We start from the raw sequence: 22,640 nt of genomic DNA on the forward strand, positions 1-22,640 counted from the left end.
TTCCCCCAGGAGCAGTGTATATGTCCTTGGGAGAGACCTCACCCATGCCTGCCTACTGCAGTCCCACAGCCTGGTGCTCTATGGCCATTGATCGCACTGGTCAGATTCAGTGTCAGCTGGATTCTATTGCTGTTTATGGGGACTGGGAACACTGGTTCACTTTGCCAGGGGTCAGGCTCCTAACCCCATTGTCCTGGCCAATTGCCAAATTAGCTAATTAGCCATGAATCCTTGGCACAGATGGGAATCGGACAGTGTCAGGGCTGGTAACACAGTGCATGTGTGAACTAATAGACAGAGCCAGGGGGGTGCAGGTGTCACAGTTGGACATCTCGCCAAAAGTGAAAGTCAGAATCAGAGTCTGACACCTCACCAAGGGTCAAGCTGCAGTCACTGAAGTTTGAAGCAGGAAGCAGGAAGCAGGAAGAGGGGAGGTAAGCAGAGCAAGGAGGAGGAACCAGGCCAGGCAGGAGGAATCTAGTCCCAAAGGACTTGCTTGCAGCAGCCTTAGAAACAAGTCTCTCAGAGGAGAGACAAGATGGGATTTACAGCTGGAGGTGTCCAATCAATAGTCAGTGACTAGTCTCCAGCCTGTTAAAAAGGCAGTGAGAGAGAAAAGGGCAGCTTTTAAAAAGTGGAAGTCAAATCCTAGTGAGGAAAATAGAAAGGAACATAAACACTCCCAAATTAAGTGTCATAATGTAGTAAGAAAAGCCAAAAGAGATTTTGAGGAACAGCTAGCCAAAAATTCAAAAAACGATAGTAAAATGTTTTTTAAATACATTAGAAGCAGGAAGCCCGCTAAAAAAGCAGTGGGGCCCTTGGACAATAAAGATATAAAAGGAGCGATCAAGGAAGACAGTGTCATTGTGGAGCGATTAAATGATTTCTTTGCTTCAGTCTTCACGGCTGAGGATGTTACAGAGGTTCCTAAATCTGAGCCAGCCTTTTTAGGTGACAAATCTGAGGAACTCACTCAGATTGAAGTGACATTAGAGGAGGTTTTGGAGTTAATTGATAAGCTGAATAGTAACAAGTCTCCAGGACCAGACAGCATTCACCCAAGGGTTCTGAAAGAACTCAAATGTGAAATTGCGGAGTTATTAACAGTGGTTTGTAACCTATCCTTTAAATCCACTTTGGTACCAAATGACTGGAAGATGGCCAATATAACACCAATATTTAAAAAAGGCTCTAGAGGAGACCCTGGCAATTATAGACCGATAAGTTTAACATCAGTACCAGGCAAATTAGTAGAAACACTAGTAAAGAATAAAATTGCAAGGCACGTAGAAGAGCACGAATTGTTGGGCAAAAGTCAGCATGGTTTCTGCAGAGGGAAGTCGTGTCTAACTAATCTATTAGAATTCTTTGAAGGGGTTAATAAACATGCGGACAAGGGGCACCCAGTGGACATAATATACCTAGATTTCCAGAAAGCCTTTGACATGGTCCCACACCAAAGGCTTTTATGTAAATTAGGTGGTCATGGGATAGGAGGAAAGATCCTTTCATGGATCGGGAATTGGTTAAAAGACAGAAAACAAAGGGTGGGAATAAATGGTAAATTTTCACAATGGAGGAGGGTAACTAGTGGTGTTCCCCAGGGGTCAGTCCTGGGACCGATCCTGTTCAACTTGTTCATCAATGATCTAGAAAATGAGGTAAGCAGTGAGGTGGCAAAGTTTGCAGATGACACCAAGTTGTTCAGGACAGTCAAAACCAAAAGGGATTGTGAAGAACTACAAAAAGATCTCAGCAAACTGAGTGATTGGGCAGCAAAATGGCAAATGAAATTTAATGTGGGTAAGTGTAAGGTAATGCATGTTGGAAAAAATAACCCAAATTACATGTACTACATGATGGGGTCAAATTTAGCTACGACAGATCAGGAAAGGGATCTTGGAGTTATAGTGGATAGTTCTCTGAAGACATCCACGCAGTGTGCAGCGGCAGTTAGTAAGGCAAATAGGATGTTAGGAATTATTAAAAAAGGGATCGATAATAAGACAAAAGATATCATACTTCCCCTATATAAAACTATGGTACGCCCACATCTTGAGTACTGCGTGCAGATGTGGTCTCCTCACCTCAAAAAAGATATATTGGCATTAGAAAAGGTTCAGAAAAGGGCGACTAAGATGATTAGGGGCTTGGAATGGGTCCCATATGGGGAGAGGCTAGAGAGACTGGGACTTTTCAGTTTGGAAAAGAGGCGATTGAGGGGCGATATGATAGAGGTATATAAAATCATGAATGGTGTGGAGAAAGTGAATATAGAAAAATTATTTACCTTTTCCCATAATACAAGAACTAGGGGACACCAAATGAAATTGATGGGTAGTAGGTTCAAAACTAATAAAAGGAAATTTTTCTTCACACAGCGCACAGTCAACCTGTGGAACTCCTTGCCCGAGGAGGCTGTGAAGGCCAGGACTCTATTAGGGTTTAAAAAAGAGCTTGATAAATTTTTGCAGGTTAGGTCCATAAATGGCTATTAGCCAGGGATAAAGTATGGTGCCCTAGCCTTCAGAACAAGGGCAGGAGCTGGATGGCAGGAGATAAATCACTTGATCATTGTCTTCTGTTCTCCTTCTCTGGGGCACCTGGCATTGGCCACCGTTGGCAGATGGGATGCTGGGCTGGATGGACCTTTGGTCTGACCCAGTATGGCCATTCTTATGTTCTTATGTTCTGTGGTAGGCGGGTCTCTGCTGGTGGGCTGTTAGCTCCATTTCCACCATCTCACCATGGTAAGGCTGTAGTTTAGCAACCTCATGGACCTGGGTTTGAGATCCATCGTTCCTGGAAGATACATAATTCCTTCCCATTTCCCGCATGAACTTCCCTAGCACATCTCAGCTGCCCTGATTCACCCCAGAAGAGGTAGCATGTCAGTGGTGGGGAGTGAACCCTTGATAGGCATTTGCTGTGTGGACATGTCAACAGGAGGAGCGACATTCCCCTGTCTCAATAGTGATCAGACACAGAAGAACAGCCCTGAGTGTTTATTTCCTTGGCGTGTTTGCAGATTCGGGCATCTCAGAAGTGTCTCAGGTCCGCCTGGTGAATGGCCCGAATGGCTGTGCTGGGAGAGTCGAGGTGCTTCACAACGAGGAGTGGGGCACTGTGTGCGATGACAGCTGGGATTTAACTGAGGCCAGAGTGGTCTGCAGGCAGCTGGGCTGCGGGACGGCAGTAGCTGTCCCCCGTGGGTCTCGCTTTGGGCAGGGATCTGACCGTATCTGGCTGGATGAGGTTAACTGCAATGGGACAGAAGCTGCTCTCTCCGAATGCAGGGCTTTGCCGTGGGGACAGCATAACTGTAACCATGGAGAAGATGCCAGTGTTGAGTGCTCAGGTAAGCCTCACCTCTCCTGTCATGTTGCATGCTGCAGGCTCTCTGTCTGAGTCCCTTCGCACCAGCGGCGGCCATCCCTAGGCAGTAGTGGGGTATGGAGTAAAATCCCCTTCCAGTGTCCCAGGTGTGAGGCCCAGGGCAACCCCATCTCCGCCCCAGGCCCTGTCCCTGCCTCCATCCTGCCCTCACTCCACCCCTCCTCCCCAGCTCCACTTCTGCTCTGTCTGCACCCCATCCCTGTTCCGCTCCTCGCTCCTTCCCCTGAGCAACATAAACTGGGGGATTACAGGGCCTGGCGTGGGGCAGCAGCCGGGGACGTCCCCAGTCTCACCATGGCAGCAGGAAGCAGAATGCCAGGGCCTCAGGGTGCTCTACTTCCCACCAGGCAGTGGGGCAGAGTGAAGATGAGGTGAGTGCAGGAGGGGGCTGATCCCTGCTGCTGCCTGGGCCAGGTCACACAATCCCCTGGGTCCCTCCTGTCCATAGGACAGTTGAGGCAGACATTGTGGGACCCCCAAATGCACAGGCACTAGGGCAGCTGCCCTGAACCACCCTGTGGATGGGAAAGCTCTGGCCCCAGTGCAGCATTGAGGGCCTGTGCTGAAGGGAGCAGGTTGGGAATGCAGTAGGGGGCGCTCTCCCTGACATCTGAGCTGATCCCAGTCCTCCCCCTGGCAGATACAAGGTCTGTGCCTCAGGGTGTGGGGCTCAGGCAGGGGGCCTCTCACCATACCGCCAATGACACTCTCCGTTCCCCAGAGCCGAGCTAGGAGGGGTGAACTGTGTGGGGGAGGTCACAGTGAGAGGCCCTCTCCCTGCTCTGATCGCCCTGCCCCTCCCTGGCACGCTGGGGCTCTGAGTAAGCCCGGGTCCCAGCTCTGGGACTTGGTGTCAAACAGAGCTTGCAGCTGCTCCTGGGCACTAGAACCCCAGGGGCACTTTGTCAAGGGTTGGGCCCCTACCTCAGCTGTGTGGGGCAATTTGCAATGCAGATAATTAGCCCTGAGCCTCTGACATCCCCACAGCTCTGACTGGACACAACATTTCCCCAACTCCCTGTCATGCAGAGACACCATATTGCTGTGCCCTGACTCTCAGCTGCCCTGTCCCACCCCAGAAGTGGCAGCATGGCAGTGGTGGGGACCAAGCCCTTGGCATGCAGCAGCTCTGTGAGGAGACCAGTCACCCCCTGCAGTGGTAGGGATACATTCATCAGCATCACTTGTCAGATGCAGAGGAGTCTCCTTGAGGGTTTATTGCCTTTGCAGACACAGTCATTCCAGACCCAGATCCTGTCCGGCTGGTGAACGGCCCCAATCGCTGCGTCGGGAGAGTCGAGGTGCTTCACAACCACCAGTGGGGCACCGTGTGTGATGACGACTGGGACTTAACCGATGCTGGAGTCGTGTGCCGGCAGCTGGGCTGTGGGACGGCGTTAGCAGCCCCAGGAGGGGCTCGGTTTGGGAGAGGTTCTGACACCATCTGGATGGATGATGTTAACTGCACAGGGACGGAAGCTGCGCTTTCCGAATGCAGGGTTAACTCTTGGGAAAGCAACAACTGTCACCATGGAGAAGATGCTGGTGTTGTGTGTTCAGGTAACCCTCCTCCGTCACCTCACCGAGGGTGCTGCCTGTAATGGGCTACAATCTTTCAGCACCCCTCTGTGTTTCAGTATTTATGTCAGTGGTGAGCCCACTGTCCCAGCAAGTGGGGCAGAGGTCAGGGGTGCAGAAGCTGTGCTTCAGGGAAAGAGTTATGTTTTCCTGTGAGACATGCACCGCCCCCCCACTGGGGACAGGGAATGGGCATCAGGAACAAAGGGTGGTAAACAGGAACAAGGATCAGAAACTGCACCAGATGGCAGGGACTTGATTCCAGTGGTCTGGCCAACAGTTGGGCTAGAGCAAGTTGTCCAGATGATGGGTAGGACAATAATAGGAAGCTTTATACCTGGACATGTCCAATCAGTTAGCTGCTTCTAGTCACCTGACCAGGATGAGTCAGGGAGTGTGGTCCCTGCTGGTGGGCCATTAACTGAAGTCCCACCTTGCTCTAAGGTGCAACTCTTCCCCGCTTCCTGCATAAAATACTGGGCCAGCTTTCTGTAGCCTGTCTCTCAGTCGCCCTGTTCCACCTCAGAGGTGGCTGCATGTCTGTGGTGGAGAGCAAGCCCTTGCTGGTCAGCCGAGGTGTGCTTCTTAGACCTGCCAGTGGAGGCACTGCGTTCCCCAGCACTGGTAGTGATAAGATGCACAGAATTCTCTCTAACTAGTCCTTTGCATGTTTGCAGAGTCAGGCCTTCCCCACCTGGCTGAGGTGCAACTGTTGAATGGCCCAAGTCAGTGCGCTGGGAGAGTCGAGGTGCTTCACAACCAGCGCTGGGGAACTGTGTGCGATGACAGCTGGAACATAACCCAAGCTGCAGTCGTGTGTCGGCAGCTGGGCTGTGGAACGGCAGTATCAGCCCCTGGGCGGGCTCAGTTTGGACAAGGATATGGCCCCATTTGGCTGGATGAAGTTAACTGCACAGGGACAGAAGCTGCCCTCTCCGAATGCAGTATTCAGTCTTGGGAAAGCAACAACTGTCACCACGGAGAAGATGCCAGCGTTGTGTGCTCAGGTAACCCTCCTCCATCAAACCGCTTCGTGTGCTGCGAGAAGCGGTCGGGGACTCACAAAGGTGTCGTGTGCCCCCGGCCAGAGAGTCCTGACCCTAATGCACCAGCTGATTCAGAGAGCCGTGCCACAGGGAGTGCAGCTGGGGCTTAGCAGACTCCTGTGTTGACACAAGGCCCTGGGTCACATAGAAGAGCCTCATGGCAAGGAGCGGTTTGGGAACCACAGAAGAGGGTAATGTTCCCTCTAATTCTTTCCCTCCACATGCATACTAAATTTTGTTATGGGTGCCGAGGCATGTGCAGATGTGCACCACCATAGAAACACATGGCTGTGGGTGCTCTGAAAATCAGCTGGGGGCAGCAGCTGAATCTCTCCTGGGTGACCATGCCAGCACACAGCTACAGGGAACACTGGAGTGGGGGGGGCTGTCTTCTCTCTGTGAGTCACTGCTGACCCCCAGACCCCAGGCCAACTGTTTATGTCACTGTGAGAGGCCCTCTCCACCTGCACTCACTGTTTGACACTGAGCCTGGCCAGTGGAAGTCATAGATCCCAATGGCCAAAGGGGCCACTGTGAGCATTGAGTGGGACCTCCCCGCCATCCAACAACAGCACTGCGAATGCTCTGCAACCACTGAGCGCTAGTCAGACTCACTCAAGTGGCTGGGAGTTGAAGAGGCAGAAATTTACATGACAAAGTGCAGATGAGGATTGTTAATTGTTGGAACAGTTCACCAAGGGCAGTGGGGGATCCTCCTTGGCTGCCAATTTTTGAATCAAGATTGGTTGTTTCTCAAAGACCTGCCCTAGGAATTAGCCTGGGGCATGTCTCTGGCCTGTGTTCCACTGGAAGTCTGACTTGGTGCTCATTGTGGCCTCTTTGGGCCTTGGGATCTATGATTACGGTTGGCTAGATTCTGTGTCAAACAGAGCCTGGAGCCATTCCCAAGGAATAGGGCCTCTTGGGTCACTTGCTCAAGCATCAGGCTCCTACCTCCATTGCCCTGGCCAATTAGCATCTTAGCCGAGTAGCCTGTAATGTTTGGCACCATTGTAACTGGATGCGAAATTGTCCCGTGTCTGGTCAAATGACTGAGCCAGATTTCCATTGCCTGTTTCTCAGTTGTCCTGTTGCACTCCAGAAGTGGCTGCATATCAGTGATGAGCAGTGAGAGCCTAATGGGTGGTAACTATGTGTGGAGGGGTTCAGTCCCATCAGCAGGAGGTGCTATGTTCCCCAGTGTTACCAGTGATCAAACCTCCCTGAGTGATTATTCCCTTGGGATGTTGCAGATGCAAGTATGTCACTAGTGGGTCACGTCCAGCTGTTGAATGGCCCAAATCGCTGCGCCGGGAGGGTCGAGGTGCTCCACAACCAGCAGTGGGGAACCGTGTGTGATGACGGCTGGGACATAAATGATGCCACAGTTGTGTGCAGGCAGCTGGGCTGTGGGACAGCATCATCAGCCCCTGGGAAAGCCCAGTTTGGACGCGGATCTGGCACTATCTGGCTGGATGACATTCAGTGCAGAGGGACAGAAGTCACCCTCGCTGAATGCAGGGCTCAGCCATGGGGAGCCAATAACTGTCACCACGGAGAAGATGCTGGTGTTGTGTGCTCAGGTAACTCTTATCCATCACCATGGGTATTGCAGGGAGCGGGGTAGACAGCTTATTATGGGGCATTGTCCCCTCACAGCCAGAGTTCACCCGTGCTTGGGACCTGCTCTGCAGGGAGCAATATGGCAATTCCAGTAGGAGGCGCTCTCCTGTCTCAGGCTATTCTGTCCAGTGGGCTTTTTTGCAGGGCTGTGGGGCAGGAGCGGTCAGGAGGCGAATAGCGGCATCAAGAGTGAAGGTGTAAATCTACTCCCCAGGAGCTTCCTGCCAGAGTTGGTAGGGAACTGATTTCACTGAGAGCTCTGGCAGGAGCCATAGGACAGACTGCAGCCCCATCTTCCTAACTAGGTGTCTGCGGGCTGGACAGGGGTTGGACAGACTTCAGCATTGCTAAGGGATTGGCCTGGTCAGTGGTGGGAAGCCCTGGACAGGCAGTTGCTGTGTGAAGAGACCAGTCTGGCAGAAGGCGGTTTATTCCTCTGCAAGACAAGAGATCACATGCACAGGAACCTCCCTGGCTACGTCTACATGTGCCCCAAACTTCGAAATGGCCATGCAAATGTCCATTTCGAAGTTTACTAATGAAGTGCTGAAATGCATATTCAGCGCTTCATTAGCATGCGGGCTGCCGTGGCGCTTCGAAATTGACGCGCCTTGCCGCCGCGCAGCGCGGCGCGTCCAGATGGGGCTCCTTTTCGAAAGAACGCTGCCTACTTCGAAGTCCCCTTATTCCCATGGACTTCGAAGTAGGCGGCATCCTTTCGAAAAGGAGCCCCGTCTGGACGCCCCATGCGGCGGCAAGGCACGTCAATTTCGAAGCGCCGCTGCCGCCCGCATGCTAATGAAGCGCTGAATATGCATTTCAGCGCTTCATTAGTAAACTTTGAAATGGCCATTTGCGTGGCCATTTCGAAGTTTGGGGCACGTGTAGACATGGCCCCTGAGTGTTAGTTCCTTTGGGTGTTTGCAGACGCTGGCATCTCAGAAGTGGCTCCAGTCCGACTGGTGAACGGGTCGAATGCCTGTGCTGGGAGAGTTGAGGTGCTTCACAACCAGCACTGGGGAACCGTGTGTGATGACAGCTGGGATTTAGTTGATGCTGGAGTCGTGTGCCGACAGCTGGGCTGTGGCACGGCGTTATTAGCCCCAAGAGGGTCTCGATTTGGACCAGGGTCTGATCCCATCTGGCTGGATGAGGTTCAGTGCACAGGGAAAGAAGCTGGTCTCACAGAATGCAGGACTAAGTCGTGGGGAACCCATAACTGTCACCACGAAGAAGATGCAAGTGTTGTGTGCTCAGGTAACCCTCATCCATCACTGTGGGTGTTGTGGGAAGTGGGAGGGGCCTCACCTAGGGGGTGCTCTCCCTTACAGTCAGTGCTGGCCCCAGCGCCCCAGCACAGAATTTAGGGCCTGTATAACGGGGACCAGTGCATGGGCCTCAGAGAGAGGCCCTCCCTGACACTGATCACTCTGATTCCCCCACTCCAGCACAGCACAATGGGGCAGTGGGTAACCCTAAGTCCCATTTGTGCGATTTGCCTCAAATGGAGCCTGCAGCTGCTCCGGGGTCCCTTTATGAAATGGAAGCTCTTCCCCCTTTCAGTCTAGGTAATTTCCATCCTAGCTGGACTAGTAACATCCCACAGAACTGTGACTGAAGACAGGATTCTGCCCCCGCTTTCCTACACAGCGCATGAGTTTCTTTACAAAGTCTCTCAGTTGCCCTGTTCCTCCCCAGAGGTGGCTGCATGACAGTGATGGGGTGCAATGATCTCTTTAAAGAAAGTGATTGCGCTTAATTATGCAATTAATTGTGGCTTTGCAGAGTAATAGAATACCATTTATTGAAATATTTGCATGTTTTCTATATTTTTATGTATATTGAGTCCAACTGCAACACAAAATATAAAGTATACAATGCTCACTTTAGATTGATTTTTTCCATTATAAATATTTGCTCTGTGAGAAAAGAAACAAAACAAACAGTATTTTCAGTTCATGTCAGTGAGTGTTGCAGTGCAATCTCGTTATCATGAAAGATGAATTTACAAATGTAAATTTATTTACAAAAATAACTTCATTCAAAAATAAACCACTATAAAACTTTAGAGCCTACAAGTCCACTCAAGCCTACGCCTTGTTCAGCCAGTTGCTCAGACAAGCAAGTTTGTTTACACTTACAGGAGATAATGCTGCCTGCTTCTTGTTTACACTGTCACCTGAAAGTGAGAACAGGGTATTTGCATGGCAGGGTTGTGGCTGATGTCACTCAGGTTTCACAAAGTCTTCTGTATACCCACTTTCCATTCATGAATCATAGAATCCTAGGGCTGGAAGAGACCTCAGGAGGTCATCAAGGCTAAATCCCTGCTCAAAGCAGGATCATCCCTAACTACATCATCCCAGCCAGGACTTTGTCGAGCCTAGACTTAAAAAACCTCTGGGGTTGGAGATTCCAGCACCTCTCTAGGTAATCTGCTGAAGTGCTCCAGCATTCTCTTACTGAAATAGTTTTCCCTAATATCTAACAGACACCTCTTGCTCTCCAACTTGTCTTAAACAGTGCAAGACAGTATATTACACAGCTCATAGAGCAGGAAGGGATCTCAGGAGGTCATCAAGACCAGGCCCCCACCCTCTTCGCAGGGCCAAGCACCATCCCTGACAGATTGTTTTCTTCTTTTTTAAAATCTATTTCACTCAGACTCCTAAATGGCCTCTCAGGGGAATCAAGCTTATAACCAGAGATTTAGCAGGCCTAGGCTCAAACCACGGAGCTATTCCTGAGGTCTGTGATGAGAAGTCTGAGGGATTTGGCTGATGCTTTTCCCTGTGTGATACTTGAGTGACTCAGAGCATTCATGCAATCTAGCTGGGTGTGAGACTCCACATATTCTTGTGCTGGCTGATCCAAGCACCTTGGAGAGGTTTGCTTCTTCTCACTAACAAGGCATTGTGGAACACACCCAGGCTGGAGAGTTGGAGGGGAGACACAGAGGTCCCACTGTCCCAGGCTGCCACCTGGGGATCCCATCATGCCTTCTTTGCATTTTTGTCAAATCTATATTGAAAGTGTTTTTAAAACAAACAGCCTATGATGAGTCATCATGCAAGAGTACTATACCATGAAATACATGGCAGAATGCAGGTAAAGACAGACAGTGCATAGCATGTCCTTTGAACTGTGGATGAAACATGAAGTGGCATATGAATGTTTAGTGTGGATGTCACATAAATCCCTCGAACATCTGATCTTGCTATCAGGTGACCTTAGGGTGAAAAAGAAGCAACCAGCATTAGCACCTATACATGCACACAAAATTGTTTGAGCTATTGGCTGAGCAGGAAGTAGGACTGAGTGGATGTGTAGGTTCTAAATTTTGCATTGTTTTGTTTTTGCGTACAGTCAGGTCCTTTTCTGTAAAAAAAGAAAAAAGAAAAAAAAGAGGTGCTGGTACTCCCACCAGCCGATCACATGGCTGGGACTGCCAATGTGCTGGCACTCAGTACTGGCGCACAAAAAGCACTGAATTTGAAGTTATATAATAAAAATACCTACACCGCTAAGTTCCACTTTCACAATGCAGAAATTGCATGACAGTATTTTTAAGAACAACAAGGAGTCCTGTAGTCCCTTAGGCTATGTTTACACCATGCCCTTACCTCAAAATAAGATGTGCAATTTGCCTATCTTATTCGGAGTCAATTTCAGAGTAGGCCATTTTGAGATTTGGTGCAGTCTACACAGTGCCAGACTTCAAAATACTGGTTTATTTCGAGGCATCTCTTCTCCCACAACAAGGGTAGAAGGATGCTGAAATCGCATGCCCACTATTTTGAAAAATATTTCAAAAATACCAGGCGCATTTCCTAGACGCAGCATTACATGCAGTGTAAACATAGCACTAGAGTAGTGGATTCATTAGGGCATAAGCTATCATGGGTGAAACCCACTTCATCAGCTGGACACGGCTATCCTTCTGTAAGATAATATTTGTGCGAAGTGAATTGAAAAATACTGGTTATTGTTATCTTTTTTACAATACAAATATTTGTAATCTAAAATAACAATATAAAGCAGGCACGATACACTTTGTGTTCTGTGTTGATACTGAAATCATAGAAAAGCATCAGAAATATTTAATACTTTCTCTTGGTATTCTATTGTTTTAACAGTAAGATTTAAATTGTGATTAATCATAAGTTTTTAAAATTGCAATTAGGAGGTAATTGCCTGAGTTAACTGCAATTAAATGACGCCCCTCGCGAGGTGTGACCCGGCCTCCCACCCAACAGGCAGTCACGGAGGCTGTCAGCCTTGTCAGTGGGAGGGTGCTACATTTATCAGTGTCGGTAATGATCAGGCACAGGACCCTCTATGAATGGTTATTCCTTTGGGGTGTTACAGACTCCGGCATGTCAGACGTGGCTCAGCTCCGGCTAGTGAATGGCCCTAATCGCTGCGTGGGGAGAGTCGAGGTGCTTCACAACCAGCAGTGGGGCACGGTGTGTGATGACGGCTGGGACTTAACCGATGCTGGAGTCGTGTGCAGGCAGCTAGGCTGTGGGCCTCCATCATCAGCCCCAGGGGGAGCTCACTTTGGACGAGGATCTGACCGTATATGGCTGGATGACGTTCAGTGCACAGGGACAGAAGCTGTCCTCTCTGAATGCAGGGCTCAGCCATGGGGAGACAGTAACTGTCACCACAGAGAAGACGCCGGGGTTGTGTGCTTAGGTAACTCTTATCTATCACACCTCTATCTATCCTTGTGAGTGTTGCAAGGAGCAGGGTGGGCAGCTCATTATGGCGCTTTGTCCTATCACAGCCAACGCTGACCCCAGCATGGTGCTTGGGGCGCATGCTTCAGAGAGCAATATGGCAGTTCCAGTAGGGGGCGCTCTCTTCTCAAGGGCTGTGTTAATTCCCCTGTGTTGTTCTAAAGTCAGTGCTGGCTCAGTGCCCCGGTGTAGTGCCAAGGTGCCTGTGCTGCAGGGAAATGAAGTGGGGAGTCAGTAGGGGGCACTATCCCCTTCCAGTTGTGCCCATCCAGGGGTGGCCAACCTGTGGCTCTCGAGCCGCATGCAGCTCTTTGAGCAATTAAATGTGGCTCCTGCTCAGAGCTCCATGCCAGGAGTGCTGTCCACCACTCTGCACACGCGCCCCAGCGCTTGGTAGGAAAAGAGTGTGGCGGCGGCAGTGACGGTGGCTCTGGTGAGTTGCCAGCATCGAGTTTGAGCTGCGGGCTGCAGGTGCCTGGCTCTGGATGAGGACATTGAATCACATATTATATATTTATTTTTACCTGACTATCAAGATATATATTATAGATAGATAAAAATAAGCATATAATACACGGCTCTTTGCACTCTATCCGTGGCTTATAGTCCCTAACTTGTTAGCTACCTCTATGCTTGCCCCAATGCCCTATTGCAGTGCCACGGCCCTGGTATGAGGAAGCCATGTTTGGGTGCAGCTCCCTGACTCTCTTGACCACAGGCCACACAAGGCACTAGCCCAGTCGGTGGTGGGGAGCCCTTGGCAGGCAGTCACTGTGTGCAGAGACCGGTCAGACCCATTGGCAGGAGGCGGTTCATTCTCCCCGCCAGATGAGATAACACACACAAGAACCTCCTGGAGTGTTCATTCCCTTGGGGTGTTTGCAGACACCGGCACCTCAGAAGTGGCTGTGGTCCGGCTGGTGAACGGCTCTAGTCCCTGCTCTGGAAGAGTCGAGGTGCTTCACAACCAGCACTGGGGAACCGTGTGTGATGACAACTGGAACTTAGTTGCTGCTGCAGTCGTGTGCCGACAGCTGGGCTGTGGGACGGTGTTATCAGCCCCACTCCGGGCTCACTTCGGACAAGGATCTGACCCCATCTGGCTGGATGAAGTTCACTGCACAGGGTTAGAAACTGCCCTCACTGAATGCAGGGCTAATCCCTGGGGAGAAAATAACTGTCACCATGGAGAAGATGTTGGGGTTGTGTGTTCAGGTAAACTTCATCCATTTCATCACTGTGGGTGCAGTGGAAAACGGGATGGGGCCTGAGTAGGGGGCACATTCCTTCACATTCTGTGCCCAGAACAGCATGGATGGCTTGTACTGCAGGGATTAATCCAGACGTCTCAGTAAGAGACCCTCAGTGGTGCCGATTGCTCTGATCCCCCTGCCCCAGCACAGTTCAATGGGGCACTGGGCAACCCTGAAGCCCTCTTGTGGCATTGAAGGTTGAATGGAGCCAGCATCCACTCTGGGCAGTAGAAACCTGTGTCCCTTTATGAAGTGTTGGGCTCCTACTACTGTCATAGTGATTCTGATCTCAGCTAATTAACCTCCATCTGTAACATCCCCCAGAGATGTGACTAGAGACAGGGTTCTTTTTCCCTTCCTTGCCTACTCAGCCGGTATGTTTTCGTGGTCTGTCTCTCAGCTGCCATGTCCCACCCCAGAGATGGCTTGCCTATTTGTAATGGGCAATGAGCCCCTGACAGGCGACTGGTACCGGCAGAGGCTGTTCAGCCCTGTCTGTGAGAGGCGCTAGGTTCCACAGTGTCTTTGGGGCTCAGATGCATAGGAACCTTCCTGAGTGTTTATTCCCTTGGGTTATTTGCAGATCCTGCCTCTCCAGAGCAGGCTCCAGTCCGACTGGTTGAGGGTTTGAACCGCTGTGCTGGAAGAGTCGAGGTGTTTCACAACCAGCAGTGGGGCACCGTGTGTGATGATGGCTGGGATGTAACCGATGCTGGAGTCGTGTGCCAGCAGCTGGACTGCGGATTGGCATTATCGGCTCCAGGGGGTGCTCGGTATGGGAAGGGATCTGACAGCATTTGGCTGACCAAGGTTCAGTGCACAGGGACAGAAGTTGCCCTCTCCAAATGCAAGTTTCAGTCCTGGGGAACCAACCACTGCACCCACGGACAAGACGCCGGTGTTGTGTGTACAGGTAAGCCTCATACATCACATCCCTGCAGGGAGTGGGCTTTCAGCATAGGCCTGGCTCTGCTTTCTGAATCAGTGCTGACCCTAGTCCCCCGGCATGGTGCCAAGCACCCAGACTGCAGGGAGCTGGTTTGGGCACCATAAGTGTTGCACTGGTAATGGTATCACTGCTGAGCTTACGCCTACCTCCACCCCCTCAGAATGCTACTGCATGTACTGCAGGGAGCTGGGTGGGGACTCAGAAGGGGGCTGTCTGCCCTCACAATCAGTGCTGGCCCCAGCACCCAATGTGGTGCTAAGGCCTGTGTGCTGCAGGAAGTCGCTCAGGGACTCCCATGAGAGCTGGATGTCGGCCTCCGTTTTTCTGTGAGTCACAACTGAGAAGAGGGGGTGACTGGTCAGGAGGATGGATAAAAAAAATTAGAGGGAACATTGACCACATACTTGGGTCCATATACAATGCTGATATTAACCCAATAATCATACAATTGCTAGTCTTTCAGTATCTAAATTCTAAAAGTTGAAAGAAAGAAAGAAAGAAAGAAAGAACGAAAGAACGTTCTGAGGTGGCGTGCTGAAATTTGACCTTTTGACCTCTATGTATCCTCTGATTGTGGGTGATACTTTTTAAAGTCACTAACAGTCTTTCTTACAACACCTTCTTTAGTAAATACATTTATATATGGCGCCTTACTGGTTAGCAGGTGGTTGGTAGCATTAGCTGGTCTTTTGTTAATCCGTAGGTGGTTAAGCCACATGGCGTTGAGCAAATTCCCAGCTGCATGGGGGGAGGAGGGACGGGGCTCAGCACCCGCCTTGCCTACTGATGAAAATCAGCTCTCCTGCCACTCTTGGCACCTGTGCCAGGGGTTGCTGATCCTTGATCAAGGGGTTTGAATGGGAAAGAGGCCAAATGGCGATGTTTCCAGGGCCTTTTATAGCTTCTCTCAAGTGAAAGAAAACCCACTGCCTGCATTGTGGAAAATTACAGGTAACTAGAGGGTGTTTAGGGTCACATCTGCAGATGCTGCCCCTGCAGCTCCCATTGGTCACAGATACCAGGCAATAGGAACTGCAGAGCTGGCACCTGGGCAGGAGCAACATGTGGCACCTCTATTGCCACTTATGCACCTTGAGGTTACAGGGACCTGGCGCCTGCTTCCTGGAGCCGTACAGAACCAGGGCAGGAGGGAGCATGTCTTAGCCCCAGGAAGAGGAGGAGTTGGGGGAGAGGAGTTGATCAGTGGGACCATTCCACTAATATATCAGCAGGATGTTAAACAGAAGCTCAGCAAGTCCAAATAATTTGCATCCAAGGGTTTGACACGGCAGAGTAAGGAGCATGCTGGACTGTTAATGTGGTGCTCACAATCCAGGATGGATGTTGATAAATTGTAAAGGGTCATTGTGGAGCCACAGGAGTGTTTGAAAGATAAGAAAATGTGCCTTATAACAATCAGCTCCAGGAGCTCCATCTGCTACCAAAGAGAAGATCCAGGGGTGACTCGATCATAGTCCTCAGGAACCAACCTGGGGAACAAATATTTAGCAACAGGTTCCTCAGTCTAGCAGGGGAGGTAGCACAGGATCCAGTGGCTGGATACAGAAGCTGGACCAGTTCAGACTGGGATAAGGCATACCTTTAGAATGGTCAGAGTAGTTAGTCACTGGCACAGTGCACTGCAGGTTGTGGCGGACGCCCCATTGTTGAGAACTGTTAAGAATGGCCAATTTTGTAAAAGCTCTGTCTAGGGCTCAGTGTGGGAGACGTTCTCTGCCCTGTGCAAAAATTGGGGATCAGGCTAGAGAGCCATGGACGGCCATTCTAGCCTTGAAGTCTAGGATCTCATGCTCTGCTATGGCACAATGGGGCACTGTGTAATCACAGGACCCACTGCATGGATACGGAGTCAAAGAGAGCCCACAGCTAATTACATGGATTAAAAAAGAGCGTCACTTTGCCAAGAGTGTGGCTGGCCTCCCCATTGTTGTGGCCAAATTGCATTTTAGCTAATTAATTTTGAACCTGTAATGTTCCCAGGAAGCTAGGATTGGACTCAGGATGCTTCCTCGCTTCCTGTTCTAAACAGCTGGGCCCTATTCCCCTGTCCTGTTTCTCAGCTGCCTGGCCCTGCCCAAGTAGGGGCTTCATTTCAGTGGGGAGGGGAGAGCCTGTTCTCCCAGTCTCATGTGGTCTCTGTGTGCAGAGCCTGTTCAGACTAACAGAGCTGAAGACTGGAAGGGAGCATTCTGAGCATCGAGTCAGGCCATCAGCAGAACATGGCCAGAGAATCTCTCTTGAGCCATGTTTTGAGTTTTTTTAACAAAGAGGTCCAGTCTTCTTCCTGTGCCAGAGCATCTCACACATCCCTAGCTACACTATTCCAGTAATTAACCTGAATTATATCAATGTCCTGCTTATTTCTGAATTCCTCTCGCTTCAATCACTGGAGCTTGCTCTGTTTTTGCCTGCTGGATTGGAGAGCCCTCTATGACCCCTGATAGATACAGATATATTGTAATCACAGTACGTCTTAACTCTCTCTTGATCAAACTAAGTAGACAGAGCATCCCATGTTTTTCACTGTGATGCAGGTTTTCCACAACTCAGACCCTACTGGGTGCTCTTTTCTGAACTCTTTCCAGTGGGTTACCATCCCATTTGAAGAGTGGGCACCAGAGAGGAACACCAGATCCAGTAATGGTCTCGCTCATGCTGTCTACTGAGATGATACGCATGCGACTGATCCTCTTCAACATCCTTCTCCAGTTTATACACCGCAGCACTGCATTCACCCTGCTGGGCAGAGAGTGCCAGTCAGAGAGCTCATGGTCTGTGGGTTTCTGCAGAGTTGCTTCCCATGTTACACGCCCCCACACTGCACACCCAATCTACACCTCCCAGTGTGACTAATGGCAGTCAAGCACAAAAATACCATTGATGACAATGGGCCTTTGTTCCTAGGTGTGTGAGTGGCCTATGATGAGTCCATTCAGATGAGTCCGTTCAGATGACCTCACACTTGACCGTGATAAGTCATTGTTCAGATGAGTCCGTCTTACTGAGGGTCCCAGACTGTTGTGTAGGAAGGGCCTGGGCTCATCACTATTTACTGCTCCACTAAACTTTGTGTCAGACTTTACCAGCAGTGCCTTGATATTCTCTTCTCCATCACTGATAATGGTATCGAGTAGCACTGGGTCAAGATCAGATGCCCCCATGAGCCCACCAGAAACACCTCCTTTGGGTGATGATTCTCCATTTACAAAGATAATTCAGAGCTGCCTGCTAGCTGCTTTTTAATCCATTTGATATTGGCTGTGCTGGTTCTGGACAATGTTAATGTTCCTTATCAGAGTGTCATCATGTGGGATGAAGTATGTTTAACCTGCTAGGTGGAGCCAGCAGCAGCAAGAGCTCGGGTCCACACAAAACAACAGAACTGACTCAAGCCCCCACCCACTGATCTGGGAAAATTAACCACCACTCCGGGCACCTCGCAGAGGCAAGATTTGCCCATCTGCAAGTACAGACTCTGCATATGGCAAAGAAAATGTCTAATAAAAAAGCAAAAGCATTAATTTAGGAGAACACCACAACCACCATTCAAAAGTCTATGATCAAGTGCAAACATGTGCCCCAGACTGTTGGACTTTGTCTTTTGCCTCATTCAGATCCTGTGTATGTATTGTACATAAATACTGTTATATTATCAGCCAAGCCTGTAATCCTGCTTTTTCCCCCAAAGGCAAAACAAAAACACTGATCTCCCTTATCTGTCTTTGCTGCAATCCTAATAACAATTTTACCACCTGTCACGTATTGGATCTCAGACATTCCTAGTAATTCTGTTTGTTCCTGATCCATTACAAACATTCCTTTGTACTGCAGTGGGCTACTCCCTTTTGGCCCGAGCAGCTAGCTAATGTTCAGGCTAAGTGGATAGCTTCTGTTAGAAGGACAGATTGACAGTGCTGTAGTTAAGCCAGTGAATGTGATCCTGTGAGGTGTAACTGAAGGAATGTGACTTTAGAAGAAGGAGTTATTAACATTGCTGGATTTCTGCAGAGCAGTCCTGGACAGAGTACAAAGTCCTGTCTTCTTGGACACAGCAAAAATCAAACAACAGGAGAGAGTTTCTTTGTTCATAGTTCAAAGTCTCTTTCAAGTTCAGAAAAGGACAACAAAAACATTATTAGGGGTTTGGAAGGTCTGCCATATGAGGAGAGATTAAAAAGATGTGTCTTTTTAGCTTAAAAGAGAGGAGATTAAGCGGGGTAGGGAATGACAGAGATCTATAAAATCGTGTCCGGTATTGAGAACGTAAGTAAGGAGAAGTTCTTTACTTGTTCCCATAACACAAGCACAAGGGTCGCCAAATGAAGTTATTAGACAGCAGGTTTAAAACAGACAAAGGGAAGTATTTCTTTACACAACACACAGTCAACCTGTGGAACCTCTTGCCAGAGGATGCTGGGCAGACCAGGGCTTTAACAGGGTTCGAAAAAGAGCTAGCTAAAGTTCATGGAGGACAGGCCCATCAATGGCTATTAGCCAGGATGGGTATGAATGAGGTCCCTAGCCTGTGTGTCAGAATCTGGGACTGGGCCACAGGGGAAGGATCACTTGATGATTATCTGTTTGTTTATTCCTTCTGGAGGAAGTAGCATTGGCCACTTTTGTAAGACAAGATATTTGGCTAGATGGGCCCTTGGTCTGACCCACTGTGTTGGTTCTTATGTTCTTATGACCCCAAAGCTCTTAGCATTTTTCAGGTTATGTGATCAGGGATTCTCTGGCTGCATCTGGGCTTCTTTGCTCCTTCTCTGCAACCTTCTGTATGTTTCTGCTGAATCTCTCTCTCTCTCTCTCATACACACACACACACACACACACCTACACACATGCCTGCACACAGAGCTTCTGTGTTCTCTACCTGAGTTTCAGGGAAATCCCCCCCACCCCCAGCCACAGGGTTCAGCTTCCTGCACAAATTTTACACTCGTGTAATACTCGCTGATCAGAGCTTGCGACCTTAGAAAAAGAAGTGGCAGAATGAACTACTAGCGGGCAGGGCACACACACCAGAACAAGTTTTCTGGCTCCCAACAAAGTTCTGGGATGGAGTTCTGGCGTTTTTCTGGTACAACTTGAGTGCTGTCACTTTTAGACTCAAAGAAAGTCACTGAACGCTGCAAACAGTAGCCCCAGCACACACTGACAAGCCTGAACTTCCTGCTAAAACACTGCAAATCAGACGCTGCAACCTTATAACATACAAGAACAAGCCAGTCTCCAAGGGGCAAGCCATGTTAGTCTGTAGCCTCAGAAATAACAAGCAGGCCAGTAGCACCTTAGAGACTAACATGAGCTTTTGTGGGTAAGACGCACTTCTTCAGATGACTGGAGTAGACAAATAAAATCCAGGGTTTTTATAGCGTGGGAGGAGAGGAAGAGAAAGGAAAAAAAGGGTCACCTCTCACTAGTAAGACCAGTTGATGCAGCTAATTAAGTAGGATGTATCCCTTTCCTGCGAATAACAAAGTTACAAAGATTTGGCACCATCTGGTGGTATTGGTGCTGTCTGCACTGATTACTAGAACACCCCTGCCTGTGAAATTAGAATATAAAACAATAGGTCCTAGGAAGCCAGGTACTCTGTCATCCACAAAGGGTTCCTTGTCACTCTGCCTGCACAAGGGCTACATCTAGTCATGTGGAGACATCAGTCATACTTGGTGCTAGATCATCAGTAAGTTCAGGGTTCATGCCCCCTTAGTGAGGCTGTGTGAGGTTGTCTGCCTTGGCCACTTCCCTCAGGGCAAGTGGGAGAAAGGGAAGGGAACTCAGGACCATCTGTCTGTAGCAGCTGGCAGTGAATTAAGTGAAGCTGCACACTTGTGCATTTGCTATCAGCAAGGATAAGTTGTTCAGCTTTTAATGACCATGTAAAGTCCCCTCCAAAAAGGAGAAAGTTTTTTTTCCCCTCAGGATGCTTTCTCCAGTTGCACAGCCACACCTATGCATCTGGTGTGGGTGTTGTTCTTCTCTGCCCAGCCATCTTGGGTCTGGCCCGCTCCCTTCTGGCTCATCTTCTCCTCTGCAATGCTGTCCCCCATCCACAGATATAAGGCCAGGGCTATGCTACATGACTACTGCAGTATACCTATGCTGCTCAAGGCTGGGAAGTGTCCACATCCCTGAGGGACATAATTATACCAACCTCAGCTCCCCACAGAGAAAGCGCTATATTGGCAGAAGAGCATCTCCAATGGGCCTAGTTACTGCCTGTCATGGAGATGGAGTTAGCAAGGGTAGGGGAAAGCTCCCGTCCCTCAGTCTAGAGCAGTGGTTCGTAGTCTGTGCCCATGGGGATCGGCAGACTACACTCCAGGGTTCCAAAAAAGGTTGTTCCCATAGAACTGCATTTTTCAGCCTGTGGTCCATGAACTGCGGGTGTGGAGGTAGGGTGCCGGGGGAGGGAGACCTACGTCTGAGTTTTCCAAAGGGCTCTGCGCCTCCATCCAGAATTTTTCTTGGTGTGCAAATGAAAAGGGGTTTAAAACCCCTGGCTAAGAGCATCTGCACAGAAGTGCTACAGTGGGGCAGCTGCAATGGTACAACTGCACAGATGCAGCTTTGTAGAGTTGACCTGCCCTAGGACTCTACTGTATCTCTCACCTGTAGAGTTGCGGGGGCCTGGCCAGTTCTTACTGCCTGTTTCCAGCAGGCATCTTGGGTAGTAAGGAGTGGTGGGTCTCCAGGCATCTGGCCACTCTCCTATTGTTTGGTTTCCCACCGTTATATCCCCCTTTGACCTAGATGGGAATTCTTCATGTTCAGTTCAGACTTTTCTCACCTTAAATGGAAGAGCCACCAGCTCCAAAATGGGTTTCAGCCTCCAGTGGCCTAGCCATGTGTCCTTGCAGGACCAACCACAATCCAAGCTTACAGGAAAACAAGACAAGTCACAGGTGGTTGGTTTGAGCATTGAGCCATTATGTTTCCAGAGTATCACTCATGGTCTTCATTAGCCCATCTAGATTTATAAACTGAGTTACACTTCATCTTTTTTAACTTCAGACACAAGAAAGACACAGGCACAGAAACAGACATTCATTAGATTGTAACTGAAAATGATTGGTCACATGATGCATTTTGCTTAAAGCCTCTTTGAGTTAAGCATAGTGAATTTTCAAAATCGGCGTGCGGGGAGGGAATGTGACACTAACCGTTTTCTGATTACCTTTCACAGTTTGAGTTTAAACCTTTGCTTTCAACTTCCAGAGTCTTACTAGTGACCAGGGAACATACAGCTTTAAGATAAAGGCCTGGCTGGAGAGGCAGACTCTGGAAATTGGGAGTCAGAAAACTGCCAGCTGCTGTTTGTTTGTACCATGTTTAGGGAAACAGAACTTTGTAAATTACCCAGATTGCACCAAAGAAACCCCTCACTTGTATAATCAGTTTCACCCTGAGCGTTTGTTCCCTTGGGTGTTTGCAGGGCCAGGTGTCTCTCAAGTGGCTCCAATCCGGCTGGTGAATGGCCCAAGTCGCTGCGCTGGGAGACTCGAGATATTTCACGACCAGCAGTGGGGAACCGTGTGTGATGACGGCTGGGATTTAACTGATGCTGGAGTCGTGTGCCAGCAGCTGGGCTGTGGGATGGCATTAGCAGCACCACATGGATCTCACTTTGGGCAAGGAAATAAGCGTATCTGGCTGGATGGGGTTCAGTGCACAGAGTCAGAAGCTGTCCTCTCTGAATGCAAGGCTAAGCCTTGGGGAAAACATGGCTGTGACCTTGGACAGGATGCCAGCGTTGTGTGCTCAGGTAACACACAGGGTGGTAGGAACCTGGGCTACTGAAAGTGGGTTCGGGGCTCTCTCTGCACAGGTTACCAATCCCTGTGAGTCAGCCTAGGTCTAGTGGTCTGCGTGCATTTCAGGGTTTGTATGTGATTGTGTCTGTGTGCACATGGCAGTTTAGGCATATTGGCATGCTTGTGTGGCAGTGTGTTTGAGGCAATGTGTGTTCATGCATAGGGACATATAGGGGCTGTGCATGGGACTGCGTTTGTGTCTGCTT

At 49.5% G+C, this 22,640-nt stretch overlaps 1 protein-coding gene across 1 annotated transcript in view; it reads left to right on the top strand.

Moving 5' to 3' along the window:
- The window catches only part of LOC142025194 (scavenger receptor cysteine-rich domain-containing protein DMBT1-like), a 903,096-nt gene that overhangs the window by 876,387 nt on the left and 4,069 nt on the right, over positions 1 to 22,640 (top strand). The window contains exons 15-23 of the mRNA XM_075017758.1: positions 3,047 to 3,361; positions 4,630 to 4,959; positions 5,655 to 5,984; positions 7,277 to 7,606; positions 8,574 to 8,903; positions 12,015 to 12,344; positions 13,274 to 13,603; positions 14,225 to 14,554; positions 22,056 to 22,385. Of these exons, the coding sequence (XP_074873859.1) occupies positions 3,047 to 3,361; positions 4,630 to 4,959; positions 5,655 to 5,984; positions 7,277 to 7,606; positions 8,574 to 8,903; positions 12,015 to 12,344; positions 13,274 to 13,603; positions 14,225 to 14,554; positions 22,056 to 22,385 (2,955 nt within the window). The remainder of the gene's footprint in view (positions 1 to 3,046; positions 3,362 to 4,629; positions 4,960 to 5,654; positions 5,985 to 7,276; positions 7,607 to 8,573; positions 8,904 to 12,014; positions 12,345 to 13,273; positions 13,604 to 14,224; positions 14,555 to 22,055; positions 22,386 to 22,640) is intronic.

The sequence above is a fragment of the Carettochelys insculpta genome, chromosome 22, assembly GCF_033958435.1.
Source record: "Carettochelys insculpta isolate YL-2023 chromosome 22, ASM3395843v1, whole genome shotgun sequence".
Classification (NCBI taxonomy): domain Eukaryota; kingdom Metazoa; phylum Chordata; order Testudines; family Carettochelyidae; genus Carettochelys; species Carettochelys insculpta.